The sequence below is a fragment of the Carassius auratus genome, unplaced genomic scaffold (assembly GCF_003368295.1).
Source record: "Carassius auratus strain Wakin unplaced genomic scaffold, ASM336829v1 scaf_tig00217792, whole genome shotgun sequence".
NCBI lineage: Eukaryota > Metazoa > Chordata > Actinopteri > Cypriniformes > Cyprinidae > Carassius > Carassius auratus.
Window position 1 is genome coordinate 66,992 of NW_020529246.1, and position 23,697 is coordinate 90,688.

At 39.6% G+C, this 23,697-nt stretch overlaps 1 protein-coding gene across 1 annotated transcript; it reads left to right on the plus strand.

The window, feature by feature from the left end:
* The first annotated feature begins 396 nt into the window (after window positions 1-396).
* LOC113102986 (meprin A subunit beta-like) lies at window positions 397-22,354 on the plus strand. Its single transcript, XM_026265934.1, has 15 exons — window positions 397-466; window positions 691-771; window positions 1,011-1,029; window positions 1,130-1,189; window positions 1,271-1,314; window positions 2,706-2,784; window positions 3,022-3,139; window positions 10,784-10,962; window positions 11,102-11,320; window positions 11,500-11,652; window positions 13,533-13,748; window positions 13,826-14,293; window positions 20,765-20,950; window positions 21,028-21,128; window positions 22,183-22,354. The coding sequence occupies exons 2-14, from the start codon at window positions 715-717 to the stop codon at window positions 21,090-21,092; spliced, it is 1,863 nt and encodes a 620-aa protein (XP_026121719.1). The 5' UTR covers window positions 397-466; window positions 691-714; the 3' UTR covers window positions 21,093-21,128; window positions 22,183-22,354.
* The last annotated feature ends 1,343 nt before the right edge of the window (window positions 22,355-23,697 follow it).

Below are 23,697 nucleotides of genomic sequence, written 5' to 3' on the forward strand. Positions count from 1 at the left end.
AAACATAAACTTTCCTTAAGTATACTTAAAATAAACCTGACGTATACTTGAAGCTTTTTGGTAAGGGCGTTTTTACTCTGTGCAAGTGTAAAAATAAATAAATAAATAAAATTTACACAATTTAAATTGTTAGTTAAACTCTGGGTGGACCAGTTAAAAATAACCCAGAAAAGGTGTTAACTTTCTCACTCTGAGTGTTATTTTAACACAATCAAATTTGCTGTAATAGATACCCTAAAAGGAGATGTATGTTGAGTATGCATTATGATTGGATGAGATAGAAACATCCTGGTTTGATTGGACTATAAATACTGAGTCCAAGTGTTCCTCTTTGTCACACACTTTGCAGATGCTCTGTATATCTGTCTGACTTTCTTGCAAGAACAACTCAATTTTTTCTTGTTCTACAATACTCTCTGAGGTATTGTCTCACAATAAGAGTTGGAAACATTTTTCCATAACAAAGGTGAGTTAATCTTCAGCAAATTTTCTTTTTTGGTGAACTTTCATTAAATTTAATTTAACGCTTAGCCAAATCATTATCAAGAATTACTTTTACCATGTCTAATAATATCAAGTTAACCTTTAGTGTAATAAATCATAAACTATTGGATAAAAGCTTGTATCACTGCAGACTAGGCTCTTTTGTTCTATAAACTGGTTAATACACAATGCACTTATGTTCTGAAGAGAGCGTCTCAGAGTGAAGTTCTCATGGCGTCTCTCCATACATTACTGATTCTGTGTGGATGTGCCACAGCCCTGTGTTTGGTGAGTACAGAATTCAGATGTCAGAGAAACAATTTTGCGATCATGTGTTAATTAATATTGTGTTAAAGCAAAACTTACACAGGTTTTGTTATATTAAAATACAATGAACTTTTTCAAGACTGAATGAGTTTTATGATAGTTTGTAGTTATTTCATACAATATTAAAACTTACACTGTAATAACTTCTTGTTGTAAATGTGCACCTCTGACAATTATCTCTCAAATGTTTTCTTTAAAAGCCAACATCTTCACTCACAGGTGAGTCATAACAATCTATACAACAATATATTAAATATTGTTTTACATTTTTAAATAGTTTTTTTTTTATATTTTATAAAATGTTAAGACTTTTTTGTAGGCAATACAGTGATTGATGTGGATAATGGAAAAGACCTGGATATATTTGAAATAAATGAAGGTTTGTGGAAACATTATCACATCTTAAATCTGTAGCATATTTCTATAACAGTTTTGCATTAACTGCTGTCTCATTCAACAGCGGCAGGACTTGACCTGGTGGAAGGAGACATTCTGATAAAGGAGGTCAGTGTTTTCTTTGAACAAATTCTCAAGTCACTTTCCACAAACAGGATACAAATTAGGGCCTTAATCTCTGGGCCTAAAAAAAAATTATACAATATTTGGTAAGTCTTTCTATATTTATAATACATTATAAAGGTATTCTTAAAGCATTATAATGAATGCATAATGCATTATAAAAAATATTATAATATGTTGTATCATATCATGAATATACATAAGAACAGTTTTAATATATTATAATATTTACTTATTTGTGGTTATATCTTTTAAGAGTAAAATTATTTATATTTCCACTTTCACAATGGATTATATTTCTCATAGTTATAATGTATTATAAGTCTCATATCTTGCCATTTTTCTGATGCTACTTTACTCAAAACAGTTAAAGACCACTTATAAGTAGTAATAATAATAATAATACAATATTATTATTATTGATATACAACATCAAATGACCATAAGATCAGATATCAGATCAGATGAATGTGTAATATGACACATTTGCTTTGAACTATTGTAATTGTAATAAATAAATAAAAAAATAAAATAAAATAAAAACTGATGGTACCCTTTAGACAGTTGTTGATAATTAACTTATTGATATGTAGTTGATATGCAACTACATATCAGCTAGCAGACATTAGAGTATAAATCTGCTACTATAAATATATGCTAACACTTTATTTTGATGGTCAACCAACAGATACACTGACTATAAATGTCTTTGCAAGTACGTCAGCTTATTCTACCAATCTAGATTCTATCATCCTTGAGCATACTTATACGCTAATCAGAGTAAGTTGGCATGTAGTTGCAAAGCTGCTTATAGTAAATTGATTAAGGGCACCATCAAAATAAAATCTGACCATATAAAACACAGAATTTTTTTTCAGTCGGGATATTAAGTTCACATCAATTAATTAACATTAGCTCCACAGAAACACTCAAGTAACACTCAGCATCTAACCACTCACAAGCTGTAGTAAGATACTGTGCAGATATTAAATAAACAATGTCAAGATATGATACAGTCCATTATACTGTAATGAAATAGATTTAATATGGTGTTCATTGTGTGTCACAAATAATTATACTCTTAAACTTATAACCACAAATACGTAAATATTATGATGTATTATAATTGTTGTTATGATTATTCATAAGTTGATATAACATATTATAAGCTTTTTTTTTATAATGCATTATGCATTCATTATAATGCCTTAAGAATACCCTTATAATGTATTATAAAAATGGGCTAAATAGAAAGTGTTACCAAATATTTTTTTAAAGACACTCTTAAACTTCAGATACAGTAAGATACACTAAACATCACAAACATCAAAATACTATCCTATTAATAAAATCCTTTTTTGGTTTATATTTAACAGGGAGAAGACAGAAACACTATTCTGGGTGAAAAGTATCGCTGGCCGACCACTGTGCCATATGTCCTAGACAGCAGCCTCGGTCTGTGAATATAATAATAACTGATTCAGTTCTGTTGAATTTATGCTTTGACCTGTATAGGATAATATAATTCTATGTAACTTAATATTTGCTCCAAATTAATCACTAACTATACCTTCTTCGTTTTATTTTCTGACTTTCTGATATATATATATATATATATATATATATATATATATATATATATATATATATATATATATATATATATATATATATATATATATATATATATAGAAATCAATGCTAAAGGTGTGATACTGAGAGCACTTGAGCAATACAGACTCAAGACCTGTATTGACTTTAAACCCTGGAATGGAGAGCCAAACTACATTTTCGTATTTAAAGGCAGAGGGTAAGAGAAGAAAACTTCAAACCACTACACACGTTTAAACTCATCTTCACACATTGTGCAATAATAAAAACTCTATTCACATGTATTTAAATGTGTCACTTTTTTTCTTCAAACAAAAATCTACCAAATAAATCTTACTCTTAAAGTCCCCATGAAATATTTTTTTTGTTTGTTTTTTAGTATGACTAATATAAGCTGTTATATATAAGATGTTATATATAAGCTATAGTGTGCTCCAAAACAATAAAAAAAAATTGCATTTAGGATATATAGTCATTGAAAACTTTCAGTCTCTAACTTTCCTCAATATGGATCAACGATATTTCAGCTTCTCATCAAACTTTCTGTCCAACCAAATGCTTTATAGAATCGGGAGCGCCCCGTCTATAGGATCAGAATTCTAGAAAATGTATTTGCAGTCATGAATAAAAAAATAACAAGCGTGAAAGTGAGGTAATCCCTGAAACATATCTAGCTACTTCCCTTACCAAAAAGTAGTATACTTCAAGTTTATTTTATTAAGTATACATAAGTAAAGCTCAATTATATGTTTAAGTATACTTTATGTAGCAAGTATACAAATATCAATGTTCTGAAAGTGAAAGTCGTGACATTTCCTTAGTATGGTTATCCATACTCTGAATTGGTGCTCTGCATCTAACCCATCCAAGTGCACACACACAGCAGAGAGAAGTGAACACACACCCAGAGCAGTGGGCAGCTATATATCCAGTGCCCGGGGAGCAACTGGGGGTTCAGTGCCTTGCTCAAGGGCACTTCAGCCATGAGTATTGAGGATGGAAGAGAGCACTGTTCATTTACTCCCTCCAACCCGCATGAGACTCAAACCAGCAACCTTCTGGTAATTAGCCTGGCTGTCTAACCATTAGGCCACAGCTGCCCACAGTGGACCACTTTCTAGTATATAAAATATACTTTTAAGAATATTTTAAGTATAACAGTCGCAAACTTTGAGTATACAACTAGTTAACCTCTATGTTTGTAGTTTGTACTGTAATTACACTTCAAGTGAACTTATACTGATAGTTCACTAATTAAATACTTTGTACACTTTGAAGTATAGTCTCAGTAAACTACTAGTTTAGTAAATTTATACTGCAAGTAAACTCATAAGTTTTCTTTAAGATAACTTTACATCACTTTAAGTATACTACTATGTCCCTATTTAGGTTTGAATCTGTATATATTTTGTTATATGAATATGTGAACATACAAAACATCCAAAGAAAGTACAGGGTATCTGCTTGTAAATAAAAACATTTTATTCTAGCTTCATGCAATCTTTTTTAGACACTTTAATGTGAGTAAGTTTCATAAAAAAATAAAGAAATAACTTTTGAACAAAAAGCTGAAAAAAAAAACCTTAAATTGGATTAAGAATGATAATCAAAACGTTGATTAAAGGGACACTGAGTAGGAATTACTCCCATCTAGTGGTGAAATTGTATTTTGCATTCAAACTAATTTTGCTCTCCAGCGCCTCGCTTTTTCAAATGCGCGTTGCATCTACGGTAGGTGATATGTACCAAAAAGCTTTGACAGGATGTATTCTAATAGCATTTCGTCGAGTTTTCCTTCAGGTGAACAGGTGTGTTATTTCAAACAAACTGCAACATGACAACTAACAAACGAATGTTACAGTATGAATTACTGACTGTGGAAAACATGAAATATTGTAATTAGTAGTTATGTCTAATTTATTCGTTATATTTTCTGAATTATATGCATTGTTAGATATAAAAAAATACTATAATATAGACTGTAACACTGACTTACCTGTCGAGAAGAAAACTGGCCACTTCAGCGTCTCTTTTGAAATCTTTATCAAGCATTAGCTCTTTCCACCTAGAAAAAGCTTCCCCGACATTAACTCTTGTTTTCTGTAATCTACGGTCACGTTTCCTTTTACGTTCTATTTTTGACTGTTTTGGCGACAATGTTTTCTTCTCCTGTGGCGCGGCATATGTATGGTCCATAATAAGAATGCAATCCAGATTTTTAAACTTGCCGGTGCAGTTTCAAGCGCCTCTCACTGCTCTGCACCTGAGTTTCTGGCTCTGACCGAAAACGCGCTGTGGAAACGCGTTGGCTTAGTACTTTTTGTCCCTCTCTGCTATTATAGTTTTGCAAGATGGCGGAACTACATGGAAGCCTCCGTCAACCTACCCGTCCCATGTATATAAAGATAATAAATTCTTCATTTACAAGGATTAGTTTAAACATTGGCATAGGTATTTGTACACCATTGAGGGCATATTTATGAATAAAAATATTGATTTTAGATAATAAAATACCTAAAAAGTTACTTATTGTCCCTTTAAATTGATCAGCACCCCAAAGATTGACTGTAATTATTACCTCTCCATCGATTTTATTCCATAATGTTACAGTTTTTATGCTGTTTCATGTCAGAGAATTATGTGTTAGATTACATGTGTTAGTATCTGTTGCTTCTTTTCTTTTTCACTTGTGTTTTCTTTTTTTATTCCGTGGAGAAGATGAAGACTAGTGCCCTCTACCATATAATAATGAAAACACAGATTCAATAAGTATAGCTTAAATATATTTATACTTTTTGTAAGTATAAGTCAAGTATACTTAAATTTAATTTTAAGTACATAAAGCCCATTTCTAAAACGTTTCTAAACTAAAAGCATACTTTCCTATTTTTAGTTTAAAAGAAGTATACAAAAAGCACACTTGAATAATCTTCTTTAAGGGTTGCCCAATATGGAAATAAGTAGCACAAATAAGTGTGCTACTTATCTTTGGCAAACTGGCAACCCTGTACACGTGTTCTCTCTCTCTCCATTGTGGATAAACGCGCTTGCTTTCTGAAAACACAGGTGATCTTGAAGTTTTGCGATCTCCACTTGAATATTCTCAGAAAAATGTTATTAATCAACTGTTAATTTATGACAACACACACAGAGAAAGAGAGAGAGAGGCTGTGCATGTATGAATGACCATATACTAACTCTTTGTTAAGAAAGATGTAGCTTTTGTGCAATTAAGCTATTTAGTTAATGCAGGGCAGTGCTAAAAAGTTTGTTCCTGGATGTCTGAGTGTGATCACAATGTGAAATAATCTCTCAGTAATGTATGGTAACCCATGTTCCCTGAAGGAGGGAACAGAGACGTTACACAGTGCGGACATATAAGGAGAGCGCATACAGTTGCACATTCGGTTTTTGTCTGAGGAGCGGAGGTGATATGCCTCAGCCATACAGCAGTGGTACAGCAACTGTTGCGACGGAACGTAACATCTCTTTTCCTCCTCCAAGGAACGAGGGTTACCATACGTAACTGAGATGTTCCCTTTCAGTCAGTCACGTTCGATGTTACGATCCGTATGGAAATCGCCCCCTCCAGTGCCCTACGAAATCCTGCAAGTACCCCCACACCAATCAGGACGGAAGATAGGACAGGGCTTTGGCAGAGGAACCCTCCTCTGCTGTTCCATACAGTGGATATGGATAACACTGGGAAAGCAAACTTAATTGGGGAACGCTACGGAAGCCACATCCTGTGTATAGGAGATAACATGTAGAAATTACACCTATGGACTGGCCATAGGGCAGTGCTACATATAGAACAGCGAAAGAGTTCTGCCAGGCAAAGACACTGTCTTAACATAAGGGAAGCTGTACCGTGAAAGAATACGCATCTCTTACTCTCACCAGAACTCCCGGGAGCAGAGCAATAGGGGGAAAGGTATTTGAGCTCTGCCAAAAATTCTCCATATCTGCTTCACCACCTCGGAGTGAAGTTTCCATTCCCCAGGCCTCCGCCCCTGCCTCGACAGTATGTCTGCTCCCATATTTAGTTTCCCAGGAATATATACTGCTCTTAATGAGACGAGTATGCCCTGGGACCACACAAGGATCTGGTGCGCCAGCTTGTACAAGGGGCGTGAATGCAGACCTCCCTGGTGGTTGATATAAGAAATTTGTTGTCGGTTCGCACCAACACATGGTGACCCCTTAGGTCTGGGAGGAAGTGCTTCAGTGCACGATAAACTGCTAGCATCTCTAGACAATTGATATGCCATGTCAGATGGCGACCACTCCACAGACCACGGGCTGGGTGCCCACTCATGACCACACCCCAACCAGTGAGGGATGCATCTGTCGCTAGTATTACACAGTGACAAGGAGCTCCCAGCACCGGGCCCTGATTCAAGAACCAAGGTTTCTTCCACATTTCCAAGGCACGGAGGCAGTGCTGCATGACCTTGATAGTTCAAAGTGGATTGCCCCTCTGGGAAAATCCCTTGGTCTTGAGCCATCACTGTAGGGATCTCATGTACAGCAGGCCAAGAGGTATCACGTTGGACCCAGCTGCCATCAGACCCAACAATCTCTGAAATTGTTTGTCAGTGAGTGACTGCCCTTCTTTGACACTCTTGACTGAGATGAGGATCGACTCGATATGAGCAGGGGACAGACGTGCCTGCATTGCGGTCGAATAGGTGGTTCTCTGAACAGGAGAAAGTACACTCTTCTTGCTGTTCAGTCTCAAACCCAGCTCCCCCATATGTGCGAGAATGACATCTTGATGTTGAGCCGCAACCTGCTCTGACTGAGCTAAAATCAACCAACCTCATCTACACATTTCATGAACGTGCGGGGTGAAAGTGCAAGGCCGAAGGGAAGTACTCGATATTGGTAAGCTTCACCCCCGAAAGCGAACTTCAGAAACTTCCTGTGTTGTGGAAGGATGGATATGTGGGATGGATATCTACTGTGACAAACCAGTCCTCGGATCTGATTTGAGCTACAACATGCATGATTGTGCATTTTGAACTTCAGTTTCATAACTGATTGATTTAAGACCCGCAGATCTATGATCGGAAGCAACCCCCCATCCTTCTTTGGAACTATGAAATACCAGCTGTAGAACCCGGAATCCCTGTCTTGAGGAGGGACCACCTCGATGGCCTCCTTCCCTAATAGGGTTTTCACTTCTTGTTCCATAACCAGAGCCTGCTCGGGGCCTACTAACATTGGAGTAACCCAGTTGAATCTCGGCGGTGGAGAGCAGAACTGAATACTGTAGCATTTTTCTACTGTGCGCAGGACCCATTGAGATATATTTGGGAGTAGTTTCCACGCTGCTAAATAATCTACTAAGGGAATCAGTCTCTCGAGACTGACCTCTGGTGTAGGAGGCGCCCGAAGGGGCGGTGAGCATCTCAGCTCCGCTACACACGTGGGTGGAAAATATTGAGGACATTGTTCGCTGGAGGCCGCTGTGCCCTGGAACTCTGGCAGGGTTGGCAGACTGGACCCCAGAGGGCGCTGAGGTGAGACAGGCACCGTATAATGCGGTGTACGCCGCTCTTCCCCAGTAGGGGACGCCCTCTGCAGTTGTGACCAAAACGTGTCAGGACTTCTTAGCTGAGGACCTCCCAGCCTGAAGTACGGCCCTCAGATCTGCCTTAGGCTGGGAAAACCCTTGTTCAGAGCATTGGTTCAGAGCGTTGCTTCAGCCTCCGGACCCGACGCAGGGGAGCGCGGGCGGCAACTCTCTGACGATAGACTGAGAGGGCTGCTCCCGCCAAGCAGCCCCTCCAGTATATATAATTTCTCAGAGTGAGATAAATGTCATTATATTCCTCAGAATTTAATGCAAACAAACAATCAGACAAGTAAACATGGTCTGCTTTGTGGATATAATTCATATCTAACTTCTCATAGTCAGATAAATATTGAATTTAATTCCTCAGAATTAATGCAGTTAACCAATCAGGCGAGTAAAGACGGTCTGCACAAACAGTATTAATCTCCTTGGAGATAAGTAGCTGCACCTGCGAGTTCACAGAGGGGGAAGGAACCGCTGCACGTGCTTCCGAACCTCGAGAACGAACTCTAGATCTAGGGAACATGGGTGGAGATAGACAGAGCCGTCTTTGACCCATCCCCAGATATGCGAGAAGCACAGTCAGCTCCCTTATTTTTCCCGAGAGCTGACTGTGTGAGCTGCGCTCCTCATTAATGCTGCTCGTTATAAAGTTAGGCATAATATGCTTGTGAGACTGATGCTTGTGCAACTGTTGTCTGTAGGAGATAGGGACGTGTCCGTCTCCACACCCTCTAGCAGATCTATCTGCGATCCCAGCGAATGTAGGCATCGCTCTGCCTCGGTGAAAGTGGGACTGACACAGCGAGGATAGCTGGTTGAAGACTCCCTCTTGAGAAGAGTGCTCCGGGATCAAAGTGTCCACACTGGCTTGTACCAGTGCAGGCAGTCGGTTCCCTCAAGAGCTGAAACAGAGGGCCTCGATCCCAGGCAGACCGCGCACAGTCTATGTATCCCCACTCGTGATGTAGCGAGGAACACACAATCTGAAACGCGATCTGGATTCGCCTTTCAGATGTCTCATCTTAGCTTTGCTCTTTGACTATTGCTTACTCTTTGAGGAGCTAATAGTGACAAACAACAATAAATAAGACTGACAAGACAGAATGACATGCACACACAGAACGCTTGCTGAAAGACGCGAAGCTGATGCCAGCTGTGCGGCTCATGCCTTTATAGCTTCCCCGCCCGTGACGTCACGCTCTTCTATAAAACAGATTAGATATAATATTCAGAGTCGCTTACGGTAAACGCGTTCCCCATAGCGCTTCAATGCAGCTCGAGTTCCTGAATAGGAAATAACATTTAAATACATTTTTTTAAATTTTACTCCAAAACCAAAATGCTTAAAAATATAGGATGCTCAACAGCACCAAATGCTTTATAGAAATCTAAAAACATAAGAAATCCACCTCACCACAATCGAGTAAATCTAATCTAATATTATGGATTGAAATCCACCAGCTTCTTATATACACTACTTTACAGATTTAATATGGCCTCAAAAATGGTTTAATTAGCCTTTGCATTTCTTTTATTTTACTCCATTACTTTTGCTTCATCTTTCTTTTCAACATTAGGTCAGGAATCTTTGCCCTTGGTGTCTAGTTGTAGTTTGGCAGGTTTAATCAGTTTTTGTGAAACATCTTGATTTAAAACAGTAGGAATTACTTCAAGCAAATTTTTTGGAACACCTACCACAAGCTTGAAAAAAAAATGAATGCAGCTGCTTAACCCATCATCTTCACACGGCCCTGTTCACATAGTAGTTTCTGTATGGTTGATGGCATGTAGTGTACTATATAGGGTATACTGAACAATTCAAACACCGTACATATTATTATATGAGTTGAGCCTCTTTTTGAAATAGCCAGCAGTATTTTGTACATATCACAGCTTGGGTCAGAGCTGTTGATCTCAGTAAATACACATTTGAACATTTATGACAGCCACAGTCTAACTCTAATAGATTTCCCCTTTAGTTTTAATTTGAACTTTAACTAAAGCAAAGCAGTGACTATATATGCTGAGGATGTATAATTAGAAAATTGAGACACTTCAAGGCACTTCAGTGGATCTTTAATCACTTAAATTTATTACATAATATTTTAGGCAAATAAGCATGTTGGACCGTTTCAGGTATTTGAAAACATTTAGATTTTTATTGCACTGGCTGTATCTGAGGGGTGTATGTATTTGCAAAATAAAAAAAAAAACATAAATTCAGGGTGATGAAAAGGTGATGTTTTTATGTTCAATCAGATGTTACTCAAAGGTGGGGAATCGACGGATGGGGAAACAAGAGTTGTCAATTGGTGAAAACTGTGACCATTTAGGAACAGTGGAGCACGAGTTTCTGCATGCACTGGGTTTCTGGCACGAACAATCCAGATCTGACAGAGACGACTACGTTATCATCGTGTGGGACCAGATTCAAAAGCGTAAGTATTGAATTCTTAAATACACGCATCAATAATAAGATCATTTTGTCTTACAAAACTCCCAAAATCTATAAATATACTTATATTAAATACAAACTAATTTGTTAATTAACTGTTTCACGGTTTGTTTCTTACTTAGGTTATAAGAACAACTTTAATTTACATAATGAAACGGAGTCAAGCTCTCTCGGTGTGCCCTATGATTATGGTTCAGTCATGCACTACAGTAAGATATCCTTCAGCATAGGCAGTAAGCCAACCATTGTTACCAAAATACCAAAATTCTTGGATGTGATTGGTCAACGCATGGAGTTTAGTGACAGTGACCTGCTCAAGCTGAACCGGCTATACAATTGTAGTAAGTTTATGATTAGGCACTTTCTGTGGAAGACTCAACTAAATAATCCTCCATATTATTATTATTATTATTTTTATTTTTTGACATTAGTTTGACTGATAAGATAAAGACTACTTGCTCAACTAATATTTTGCTTCTCTCAATCATCTTGTCCTAAACATTTTTCATTATTCTTCCAGCTACAGCCTCAATTTTTCTGGACTCTTGCCAGTTTGAGGAGCCAAATATCTGTGGTATGATCCAGGGTGATGGTGGAAATGCCAAATGGGCTCGTGTACAAAGAGTAAAGGGTGGTCCACAGACGGACTACACCAACCTGGGTCGATGTCAAGGTATAAACACCCCTAACCACAAAAGCAGGATTTAACCCAACTGAGTTTCACATTCATTTACAATGAAAATTGCCCTTTTTTTTATCCACAAAATCGATAGAAATAAAACTTCATGCAAGTGATTTAAGAGAATTTCGCAGTTGTTTTTGTCCATTTATGCACCATCTGCTCAGTAGCCCCTCCCATTGTGAAACCTCATTTGTCCAAACTCCATACAAACACAAATATCTTTGGTTGTGATACATCAAAAATCCAGAATCTTGTCACTGTGAGTCACATCAAGCAGGAGTTTTGTGTGGAAATTGTGTGGAACTTTTTCAACATGGCAAATTTACTATATTGCCAAGTTTGCACCAACTGTAAAAAAAATAAAAATAATAAAAATAAAAAATAAAATATTCTGCTATTGCATTTCCATGACTTAAAGGGACAATAAGTAACTTTTTAGGTATTTTATTATCTAAAATCAATATTTTTATTCATAAATATGCCCTCAATGGTGTACAAATACCTATGCCAATGTTTAAACTAATTCTTGTAAATGAAGAATTTATTATCTTTATATACATGGGACGGGTAGGTCGACGGAGGCTTCCATGTAGTTCCGCCATCTTGCAAAACTATAATAGCAGAGAGGGACAAAAAGTACTAAGCCAACGCGTTTTCGGTCAGAGCCAGAAACGCAGGTGCAGAGCAGTGAGAGGCGCTTGAAACTGCACCGGCAAGTTTAAAAGTCTGGATTGCATTCTTATTATGGACCATACATATGCCGCGCCACAGGAGAAGAAAACATCGTCGCCAAAACAGTCAAAAATAGAACGTAAAAGGAAACGTGACCGTAGATTACAGAAAACAAGAGTTAATGTCGGGGAAGCTTTTTCTAGGTGGAAAGAGCTAATGCTTGATAAAGATTTCAAAAGAGACGCTGAAGTGGCCAGTTTTCTTCTCGACAGGTAAGTCAGTGTTACAGTCTATATTATAATATTTTTTTATATCTAACAATGCATATAATTCAGAAAATATAACGAATAAATTAGACATAACTACTAATTACAATATTTCATGTTTTCCACAGTCAGTAATTCATACTGTAACATTCGTTTGTTAGTTGTCATGTTGCAGTTTGTTTGAAATAACACACCTGTTCACCTGAAGGAAAACTCGACGAAGTGCTATTAGAAGACATCCTGTCAAAGCTTTTTGGTACATATCGCCTACCGTAGATGCAACGCGCATTTGAAAAAGCGAGGCGCTGGAGAGCAAAATTAGTTTGAATGCAAAATACAATTTCACCACTAGATGGGAGTAATTCCTACTCAGTGTCCCTTTAAAAAGAGGAATCCAAATATATTGAAAAACTTTGAGGAATGTCAAACTTACCGTCACTCTCTCATCAACTTTATTATAAAACTCTTAATTTTAGAAATTAGAAATTTTTAGACCATTATTTGTATTTGTTTGCCAAGATAATTGAACACAAAGTGTTTTAGGGATACATTATTATATGATTATTCCAGGTCTTATTGCATCATACCTAGTTATGCCAAAGACTGTCAAATTAACTGGAATGGTATCACATGGAAACTGTTTGTTTAATTTTGTGTCATTTTTATTGTATCACCTCGTTGTAAAAAGTTGAATAATTCATAATCCATAAAACTGCACTGATACCTCTTTTTTGATGGTGGCACTTTGGTCTTTATGATAAACACATTTTACTGATACCAAAAGGAAATATTCTTTGACCTCTCAAGACATTTCTTGTCAAGGATTCCAATATGACACGCAAAATGATTTTTAAACTCCATTATAAGGTCCAAAGAGAAAGTGAGAATACTGGTTTAATGGTCTATTATCTAATAAAGTTTATACTTCCACAGGGTTTGGGTTCTTCATGCATTTCAGTACAGCCACAGGAACCAAGGGTAAAAATGCTTTCCTGGAAAGTCGTCTCTTTCACCCCAAAAGACGTTCCCAATGCCTGCAGTTCTATCACTACAACAGCGGAAGCGTTGATGACCAGCTAAACATCTGGGTGCGTGAATACACAGTTAAAAACCCCAAAGGTGTCCTAAGACTCATTCAGAAGATCAAAGGTAATAGTTATTTATGTTTAAAACACCAATCGATAAAACATTTTAGACAATGGGTAACTTATACTTGTACAACCTAGGTGGAATTCGAGGCTCCTGGGAACTATATCATGTTACGCTAAATGTCTCTGATAAATTCAGAGTAGTATTTGAAGGGGTTAAAGGAAGAAAAGCATCAAAGGCTGGTCTGTCTCTGGATGACATCAACCTCTCAGAGACCAAGTGTCCTCAATACACTTGGCACATTCGTAATTTTGCCAGGCTTCTTGCTAAAACCCCTGCTGGTTCCGGAACCTACAGCCCCCGCTTCATATCACCAGATGGTTACTCATTTCAGATTGGTTTGTACATTAATGGCTTGAAGGATAGTCCAAATAAAACCGCTATATACTTCCACTTAACCTCTGGACCCAAAGACAACAATCTCCAATGGCCATGTCCATGGCGCCAGGCATCTATGGAACTGATGGACCAGAATCCAGACATTCAACATCGCATGAACAACATTAGGATGATCACTACAGATCCAAACATGACCTTCACTGACAGTAAGACAAAAAGTTATAGATATTAATATTTTCTTTGAACCATTAAAGGGTTAGTTCACCCAAAAATTAAAATTAGCCCATAAAATATCTGTCGTAGGTGTATCTGATTTTCTTCTGTAAGACGAATCCAGTCTGAGTTATTTTAAAAATGGAAACGGAGTTAAATAAAAAGCACCCATCCTTAATAAAAAAGTTTCTCACACAGCTCCGGGGCATGAACCTCCTGTAGCAAATTATACGTTTTGAAAATATTTAAAATGTAATAATAAATTTAACTGTTGTACACGGAAGCAGCTCTGTGCGGATGACACATGGAGGTCAGCGTTGCGCATGTGCCGTTCAGAAGAGACACACGCCGAAGAGCAGCGGTGAGATAAAAACAACGGTCACTAATTAGCAGTGATGGGTAGTAGCATCACTACAAGTACTACATTTCTAAATAGTGTGGTGTTAGTGTCTCTGTTTTCTTAATCAAATAGCATTTCAGTAGTGAAGCTCTGTTTTTGATCGAGTAGCACAGTAGAGTCAACAAAAGCTGACGTTACATTATCAAAGCATTTCTGAAACTCGAGCTCAAATCGAAAATATAACAGCTAAGAATCACTGATCCTGGACCAGTAAAAGTGATGATACCATTACTAAACATTGTTACATCATTGGCTCCTCAAACTGTTAGTCAAACCTCATTATTCCTCCTTTCTCTCACGTAAATGAAGTGTGGCGCGCAGTTTAGAGCATTTCAGCTTTTTTGCAGTCTGGAGGTAAAATAAAAGAACTGTTGATAGAATAAGTACACCGTTTTCTTTACTCAAGAAATCATATTTTTATAAAGGCTAATGTTTTTTTATATATATATTTGAGGAGTGGAGAAGAGTGTCTTACCATTTGTTGTCACGTCACAGTCAAATAGCTTGTGTGAAGCACTGAGTCTTTTTTGATTTGATACTTTGGCCCAATGACAGAAAAAAAACTGAGTGAACACATAGCGACAGAAAACGTCTAAGGTTACGTAGGTAACCCTGGTTCCTCGAAGGAACGAGACGCTGCGTTGAGAACGTTTGGGGAACGCGTCCAGCGTGACGTCTCTGAATAACATGTATAATCAGTCCAAAGGAAGGGCGAGACGTCATAGGCGGGTGACGTCAGAGACCAGGAAGCATAAAAGCATGAGCGGCGAAGCCGGATATCAGCCTCAAAGGATTAAGCAAGCGCCAGCCAGAGATGCCGGAAGTGTGGCACTGCGACGCAGCGTCTCGTTCCTTCGAGGAACCAGGGTTACATACGTAACCTTAGACATTCCTCTTCAGGAACTCAAGCTGCGTCAAGAACGTTTGGGGAACGAGAATGCCCACGCCGCCAGACTTTCCAATCTCTGCCTACTGTGGAAGAGCACAGGTAAAGCAAGAGAAGGAGAGGAGCCTGACAGAAATTGGGGAAAACCGTCCAATGCCAAACTTTAGACGGAAGTGAGTCTTGACCCCCAGGACAGGGGAGATCAGAGGACTCGAGACTTAGGACAGCATCCTGATCACCGCTTAGCTTAAGCTTCTTCTGGCCGGAGGCCTCAGCCTCAGCGCACCATGGAGGAAACATGTAACCAGAGGGTTTCTGCTCACTGACTGGCCACCAAGAGGGCCGTGGTAGGCCACCATGGCCACCACGTAGACCTTCAAGGTGGAGTGGGTCAACCCTGCGGAGAGCCTGCAGGAACTCCAGCACTGTACCATCCGGGCAGTTAACTGGGTCGAGCTGGCGGTCTCCACACCAAGAAATGAAAAGCTTCCACTTCAAGGCATACAGTTTCCTCATTGAGGGAGCTCTGGATTGGAGAACGGTCTTACAACCTCGGTTGAGAGACCAGAAGCTAAGAGTTGTGCCTCCTCAGAGACAACACCTACAGCCTCTAAGCTCCATGCGGGGGCGCACCCTCCGCCTGCGAGAGGAGATCTCTCCTGATGGGAACCTCCCATGGAGTGCCGTCAAAAAGAGAAATCAGGCCCAAGAACCATACCCGGCCCGTCCAGAATGGGGCTACTAACAGCAGCTCGACTCCGTCCCGGCGCACTCTCTCCAGAACTCCTGAGAGCAGAGCAATCGGGGGAAAAATGTACAGATGAAGCCTTGGCCATGTCTGTACCATGGCGTCCAGCCCCAGTGGAGCTGGATGAGTCAGAGGAAGCCAGAGGGGACAGTGTGATGTCTCTCGAGTCGCAAACAGATCCACCCGAGTCTGGCCAACATCTCCAACTCTGCTTCATCACCTCAGTGTGAAGCCGCCATTCCCCGGGCCTCGGCCCCTGCCTCAACAGGATGTCTGCTCCCATATTAAGATGCCCAGGAATGTGAACTGCTCTGAGCGAGAGGAATTAATCCTGGGCCCACACAAGGATCTGGTACGCTAGTTGTATAAATGGCATGAGTGCAGAACTCTTTGATGGTTGATGTAAGAGACCACCGCTGTGTTGTCGGTGCGCACCAACACATGGTGACCTCTTAGGTCTGGGAGAAGGGGTTCCCCTCAGGGAGAACCCCTTGGTCTTGAGCCGCCACTGTATGGGTCTCATGAACAGCAGGCCAATAGTATTCACGTTGGATGCAGCTGCCATCAGACCCAGCAATCTCCGTGACTGCTTGACAGTGAGTGACCAGCCTTCTCTCACTCTCGCGACTGCAGTGAGGATCAACTTGATCCGAGCAGGTGACATACGTGCCTGCATCGTGGTCGAATCCCACACCATGCCCAGATAAGTGGTTCTCTGAACTGGAGAAACCACACTTTTCTTGGCGTTAAGTCTTAACACCAGCTCTTTCATGTGACCGAACCGCCATCTGCTCAGATTCAGCTGATATCAACCAATCAACAATGTGGTTGAGTCGGGAAAGTGTGGCTTTTGCCCCCAAAAGCAAACCTCAGGAACTTCCGATGAAGAAGGATGGAGATAAGTGCATCTTTTGATAGATCGTGACACACCAGTCCTCGGACTTGGCCTGTGCATTCTTGCTAAACTTCAGTCCCCTGACTGAGAGGTTCAAAAAGCACAGATCTAGAAAAGGACACAACACCTCATCCTTCCTCGGAACAGTGAAGTACCGGCTGTAGGACCCGGACTCTGCAACCCAAGGAGGGACCACCTCGATGGTCTCCATTCCTCAGAGAGAGTCTACTTCTGTTCCATTACCAGAGCCTGCTTGGGGCCCACCAGAACTGGATTCTGTGGCCTCTCACTACAGTGTGCAGGACCCACTGAGACACATTTGGCAGTAGTTTTCACGCTGCAATATAGCATACTAAGGGAATCAGCCTCTCAAGACTGATCTCTGGTTGCATCAGCGCAATTAGCTCGGTGCCCTGAAGCGGCGTACCGGCAGGAGACGGCCGAACTAGCTGCTCTGGAAACCTCCCAGGAGGTCGGGAGCCTCTTAGCACCGCTACGTTTCCGGGCGGTAACTGAGAGAAGCGCTTGCTGGAGACCGCTGCGCCCTGGAACACCGGCAGGGTTGGCAGATCGATCTCCTGAGGGCACTGAGGAGAGACGGGCACCGTGTAATGCGGTGTACACCGCCCTTCCCCAGAGGGGCCTGCCCTCCGAGGTCCTGAGCCACAGCATCAGGACTCTCGCAGCTGAAGTCTCCTAAAAACGATGGTCCTCAGACCCACATCGTCTGCTAGGAAGACTAGACCAGAGCCTGCTCGGGGCAGGACCCCATGAAGTACACTTGGCAGGGGCTCCCACACCGCCATGTGATCTCCTAAGAGAACCAGTCTCGCGAGACTGGCCTCTGGTGCGCCTAGAGCCACTAGCTCGGTGCCCTGAAGCGGTGGACCGGCAGGGGATGACTGTACTAGCTGCTCTAGAGACCTCTGTAGAGGTAGCGAGCCTCTCAGCACCGCTACGTTTCCGGGCGGTAACTGAGAGAAGCGCTCGCCGGAGATCGCTGCGCCCTGGAACACCGGCAGGGTTGGCAGAACGATCTCCTGAGGGCACTGAGGAGAGACAGGCACCGTGTAATGCAGTGTACACCACTCTTCCTCAGAGGGAGCTGGCCCTCAAAACGTCCTAGGCGTCAGGACGTTATGATGAAGGCTATCCAGCTAAAACAACGGTCTGTAGAACTGATTTCCACTAGAAGCCTTCGGCCTGGGAGCGCCACTTTGACTCTAGCGTCTGCGGAGTACAAAAGTGACACCCCGGCACGTGGGGCTGGAACACGGTTGGAACTTCAGGGTCTCAGAGGGCGAATAAACCGCAGCGCTGGTTTCATAGCCTCGAGCACGAGCTCTAGATCTAGTGAACATGGGCGGAGATAGGACGAACCGTCTCCAACCCATTCGCCAGATCATGTGCGATTCCCGCTATCGCGGTCGCCGCTGTGCCTCGGCAACCGCGCAACCGCAACTGCAGGATCGCATGCACGGACACACTCCTCAGAGCGTGCCCGGCGAGAGCGGAGCGCTTAACAGTGAGAAAAGCACAGTCAGCCCCCCGAGAGCTGACTGCGCTAGCTCCACTCTTCATTAATGCTGCTTATGTTAATATTAGGCATAATATGCTTCTGCAACTGGTGCTTGTGTGACTGGTGCTTGTGTAACTGGCGAGCTCATCGACGCCTTTCCACATCAATCTCCTCAGAGAAAGACAGGCAGCGCCGTCGCGCCCTCTCATCGGGGAGAAAGTACCGCAAACGCGGGCTTCTGACCACCGAGAGCGCCGGATCTGGTGGCTAAGAAAGAAGATAGGGACTTGCCCGTTTTACATTCCTTCCAGCAGATCCGAAAGCGAGTCCCGCGAGCACAACCACCGTTTCGCCTCGGCGAAAGCGGGGCTGGCACAGCGAGAAACACCAGTGAAAGCTCTCTCCTCAAAGAGAGCCTTCTGAGAGTGAAGCAAAGGCTCGCATTGCAGCCGTCAACTCCCTCGAGAGTTGACACTGCGTGCTTCACTCTCAAGCAGACAACACACGAGCAGCGTGTGTCCCTACCCTTTTTTTTTTTTTTTTTTTTTTGGCAGGGAAAAACACACAGCCTGAGCGCTGCCTGCTCTCGCCCCAAAACGTCCCTTGATTGAAGCTTTGACAATGGAGTTTATCAGTGGACAAATGACACTAAATAAGACTCACAAACAGATAGCGACTGACACACACACAGAGCGCTTGCTGAAGACACAAGGCTGATATCCGGCTTCGCCGCTCATGCTTTTATGCTTCCTGGTCTCTGTCGTCACCCGCCTATGACGTCTCGCCCTTCCTTTGGACTGATTATACATGTTATTCAGAGACGTCACGCTGGACGCGTTCCCCAAACGTTCTCGACGCAGCTCGAGTTCCTATAACCTACAAGTTCATGAAAATATAAATGCAATACCCAAACTGTCTTTGCGGTGTTAGCTTGTCAACAACTTTTTACTTGAACTTGATTTTGGTTAAATGTTAATATAATGACACATGCAATGATAAACGTATAAACGTAAACGTAGCATCAGTATTTTGCAGGCCTATACATCTATATGGTAATACTATACAATAAGATTTCATTAACATTGGCTAATGTATTAATGAACATGACCATACAATGAACAATACATTTATTACAGTATTTATTAATCTTTGTTATTGTTAATGAAATTACTCTTACTATTATTTGTAGTTTGTTAGTTCACAGTGCATTAACTAATGTTAACAAACACATCTTTTGATTTTTATAATGCATTAGTAAATTGTAAATTGTTGAAATTGACATTAATAATGACAATATGAGGTAAATGTGGCCCTGTACAGTACATGATGCCAAACTGGTTTGGAACAGTTGTTGAATAAACAACTGAACTGAACTATTATTCCTGTCTATCTGCTTGACTTACAGTTCTATTGATCACTTAGAGAGCGTTGACTTATGATGTTGGTTCAATATAAAAATTATATATATATATATATATATATATATATATATATATATATATATATATATATATATATATATATATATACCAACATCATAAGTCAACGCTCTCTAAGTGATCGATAGATTTGCATTTAATTATTAGTTTTTTCTTACTTGAATGCTAAAGGTAGCCTAATGCATTATTTGTTTCTTTCTTATATTTATTCTACTGCTTTTTTTCCCCCTTTTTTTTTGCATAGGTTATGTTCTTATTTATTTAACCAATATAAAATAAAAATAGCTATATTAATTTAGTAATTATTAGTAAGGAAAAAGTGGATGAAAAGATTCAGTTTTGTGATTTTGCCTTGGCTCCTTCAGTAAACTTTAACGCGATTTTTCTCAGAATTGAGTTTGCTGACTCTTTTGACTTCAAAAGAATGTAGCTCTGTCATTATTCGTCTGATTCTTTCAATTCATAATTTTGAAGGCCTTTTAATGGAGAATGTGAAAAATAACTCATTTTTTTATGTGACTTATTTTGCCAGCACAGTTCAAAAATGTGTTTTATAGTCTCTTCTCTTTTTGTACAGACATGGGTAAAGGTAAGTATTTCTGGGACAACCCACGAAAAGTAGGCAGTCTAGTCACTGGCAAAAATGGTGAAAAATTCTACCGGGGGAGGGGTTACGGTACTGGCAACTACATCACACACGATCGTCTGAAGAGTCGAAGCTTCATTAAAGGACATGATGCCATCTTCCTCCTCGCCCTTGAAGGTGTGCAGTTCTTATTCAATACCAGTGAAATTCTTATGAAATATGATAAGAGCTTTAAATTTCAACTTTATCAATAGATGTGACTGGACTTTTGAAGACAAAGAGACCAAAAATCAGAGACCTGCGATTAGAGATTGATTAACATGAGGCAGAGGAGGATCCAAAGAGACAGATGGTTGTATGTATCCAAATACCAGTCTTCTCCTCCCATACTTGATAACTGTAGGGCTACCATTATTCATCAATAAATGTAAACGGATAACTTCTATTTATTGCTGGGAAGTAACTAGTTATATTAACGGAATTATGTAATTTAACATAACTAAAAGATCTGGCACCCATAAGTCGAATCCGAGGTACCACAAGAGAAATTGAAGATGAATATGTAAGTGAACGTGAAGGAGTGTAAACCTGGAGAAGTTGAGTAAGGTATTGTGGTGCAAGATTATGAATTGCCTTATAAGTGAGTAGCAAGATTTTGAATTCGACTCTATATTTTACTGGAAGCCAGTGCAGTTACTGGAGAACTGGAGAAATGTGATCAGTATAAGGTGTTCTAGAGAGAACACGAGCTGCAGAATTCTGAACCAATTGAAGCTTATGCAGCAATTTGGAGGGAATACCTGTGAGAAGAGCATTGCAGTAGTCTATACGTGAGGTGACTAGTGCGTGAATGAGAACTGCAGTATTATTATTTGTAAGAAAGGGACGGAGTTCTTTGACTATAAGACACCAGTGTTTTAGGAGTTTGGGACACAGACTAGGACAAATGATTTATTTCAGGAATCATTAGATGTCAGTGTTTCCTGCCACAGATATGCAAAGATATGATTTCAAAAACAGTATCATAGCTATTTAATGGTTTCTTATTATAATTTTAAAACAGTATACCACAGAATGATCTCAAAGTAAATTGAGGTGCTAAAGTCTGATTTTGTGGTGGCTGTGCTTTAAAATTAAATAATTAGTATCGAAAGTCTGACAGTAATCAGTGATGACATTAACCCTGCCTGCTTTAAATGTTTGAAAATGATTCGAAATTTAGAAAAAGTAATTAAAAATAAAATAAAAAAAACATCAAATGCAATCAGAAACATTACTTTAATAAAGCAATTTAAATAGATACACTATTCATTACATTTCACACAGGGTAACTTGTAATCTGTTAACTATTACATTTCCAAATTAACCTTCTCAACACTGCTCCCAATAAACTGCATTTTCTCTTGCAGATCCCCAGAGTCCTGGGACCATTGAATAAAAGATCCCTATGAGATGCAGGATACATCAAGAAGCCTCAGTGAAGACAGAAAAATATTCATTACTTCATTACTTGTGTCTTCATTACTGAGCTGGCACTACTGAATCATAACTTGCATTAAAATAATGGAAGTTTTCTTTCTATTCAGTTTCTATTCAATCTTCATTCCCACCTTAAGATTTATTTCTTCTTGTTTTCCTCATTTGTAAGTTGCTTTGGATTAAAGTGGTTGCAAAATGAATAACATAAAAGCATCAAAAGAAGTAGTCAACCATTAATGCTCCCACAATTTATTAGTGGTATGTTGTAGTCTGTAAGAAACTGCTATGTTATAAATAATTGTTATGTTATTTACATTCCTGAATTTTCAAGAGATGCAGCTGTCCATTGGCACTGCACTATATGAGAAACATCACATTCTCTGAGACCATGACCTGGTTGTCATCATGCATGCACTCCAGCAAAAGGTTAATCTCGTTCTGGTCAAACTCCTCGTCCTGGTCTTTGTTAATGTGAGTTAGAAGATCAGCACACCACTGACTGAGACCGGGTCACCTTAAAGGACTTCAGAAGAGCTATCTATCTATCTATCTATAAATGGTTTTACTGTCACTTTTGATCAGTTTGTAAACTTTTAAATGGTGTGATACATAGGCTTCAGATCTCTCCAGTGAAACATCACAAAATGAATCATACATTTTCAAAGGCCTGTGTTAAGTGTAAACTGGAAGATTGTCATATTAAAGCATTCTGATTGGATTTTGTTTAAGAAATGAATGACACATTGGGAATCTCTCTGGACCTTGACCCACTGGTCTGTATTTTAGGGATTTTTTTCATACAAATGGAGCACTTTTAAGATTCAGTTACTCAAAATGTTATTATTTACTGCCAGACACTGCATACTACTGCAGCATATTTATAAAAATAAATAAATAAAAATAATTAAAAATATATATATTATTATTTATTTATTTAATAATAGGACAATTAAACAGTAAAATTGTTTCTAATGTCATTGAGAACTCATAGATGAAAATTCAATTACATTTTTATATATATTACAACATGAAAGCTCTTTAAAATGGTGATAATTCTTCACAATATTACTGTTTTTACTGCATCTTTGATCAAATAAATGCAGCCTTGGTGAGGAAAAGAGACTTATCTCTATCTCTCTATATATTCTTTCTTTATTTATTTATTTACAAAAGCATAGAGTTGAATTTGAAAGTGTTAATTATAATTGATGTACATACAGTAATACATAAATAGCACAAGTATTTCATTACTTCGGTAACATAACTGATAGATATCAATCAGTGTAATCCACCACCTAAAACAAAGTTCTTCAACCTTGGATCTACTGTAACGGTACACACATCTCCAGTGCAGTTTGTGCTTTGACCAGCAGATGTCAGAATAATGTATAATATCTGTGCCATATTTTATTGAGCATTTTCTTTTAACGCTTTTAAATCTTAGT

Coding starts and splice junctions, on each gene's coding strand:
- LOC113102986 (XM_026265934.1), top strand. CDS start 715: ATGGCGTCTCTCCATACATTACTGATTCTGTGTGGATGTGCCACAGCC. Junction 3,140..10,783: donor TTCGTATTTAAAGGCAGAGG/GTAAGAGAAGAA, acceptor ATGTTCAATCAG/ATGTTACTCAAAGGTGGGGA. Junction 11,653..13,532: donor CAACCTGGGTCGATGTCAAG/GTATAAACACCC, acceptor ATACTTCCACAG/GGTTTGGGTTCTTCATGCAT.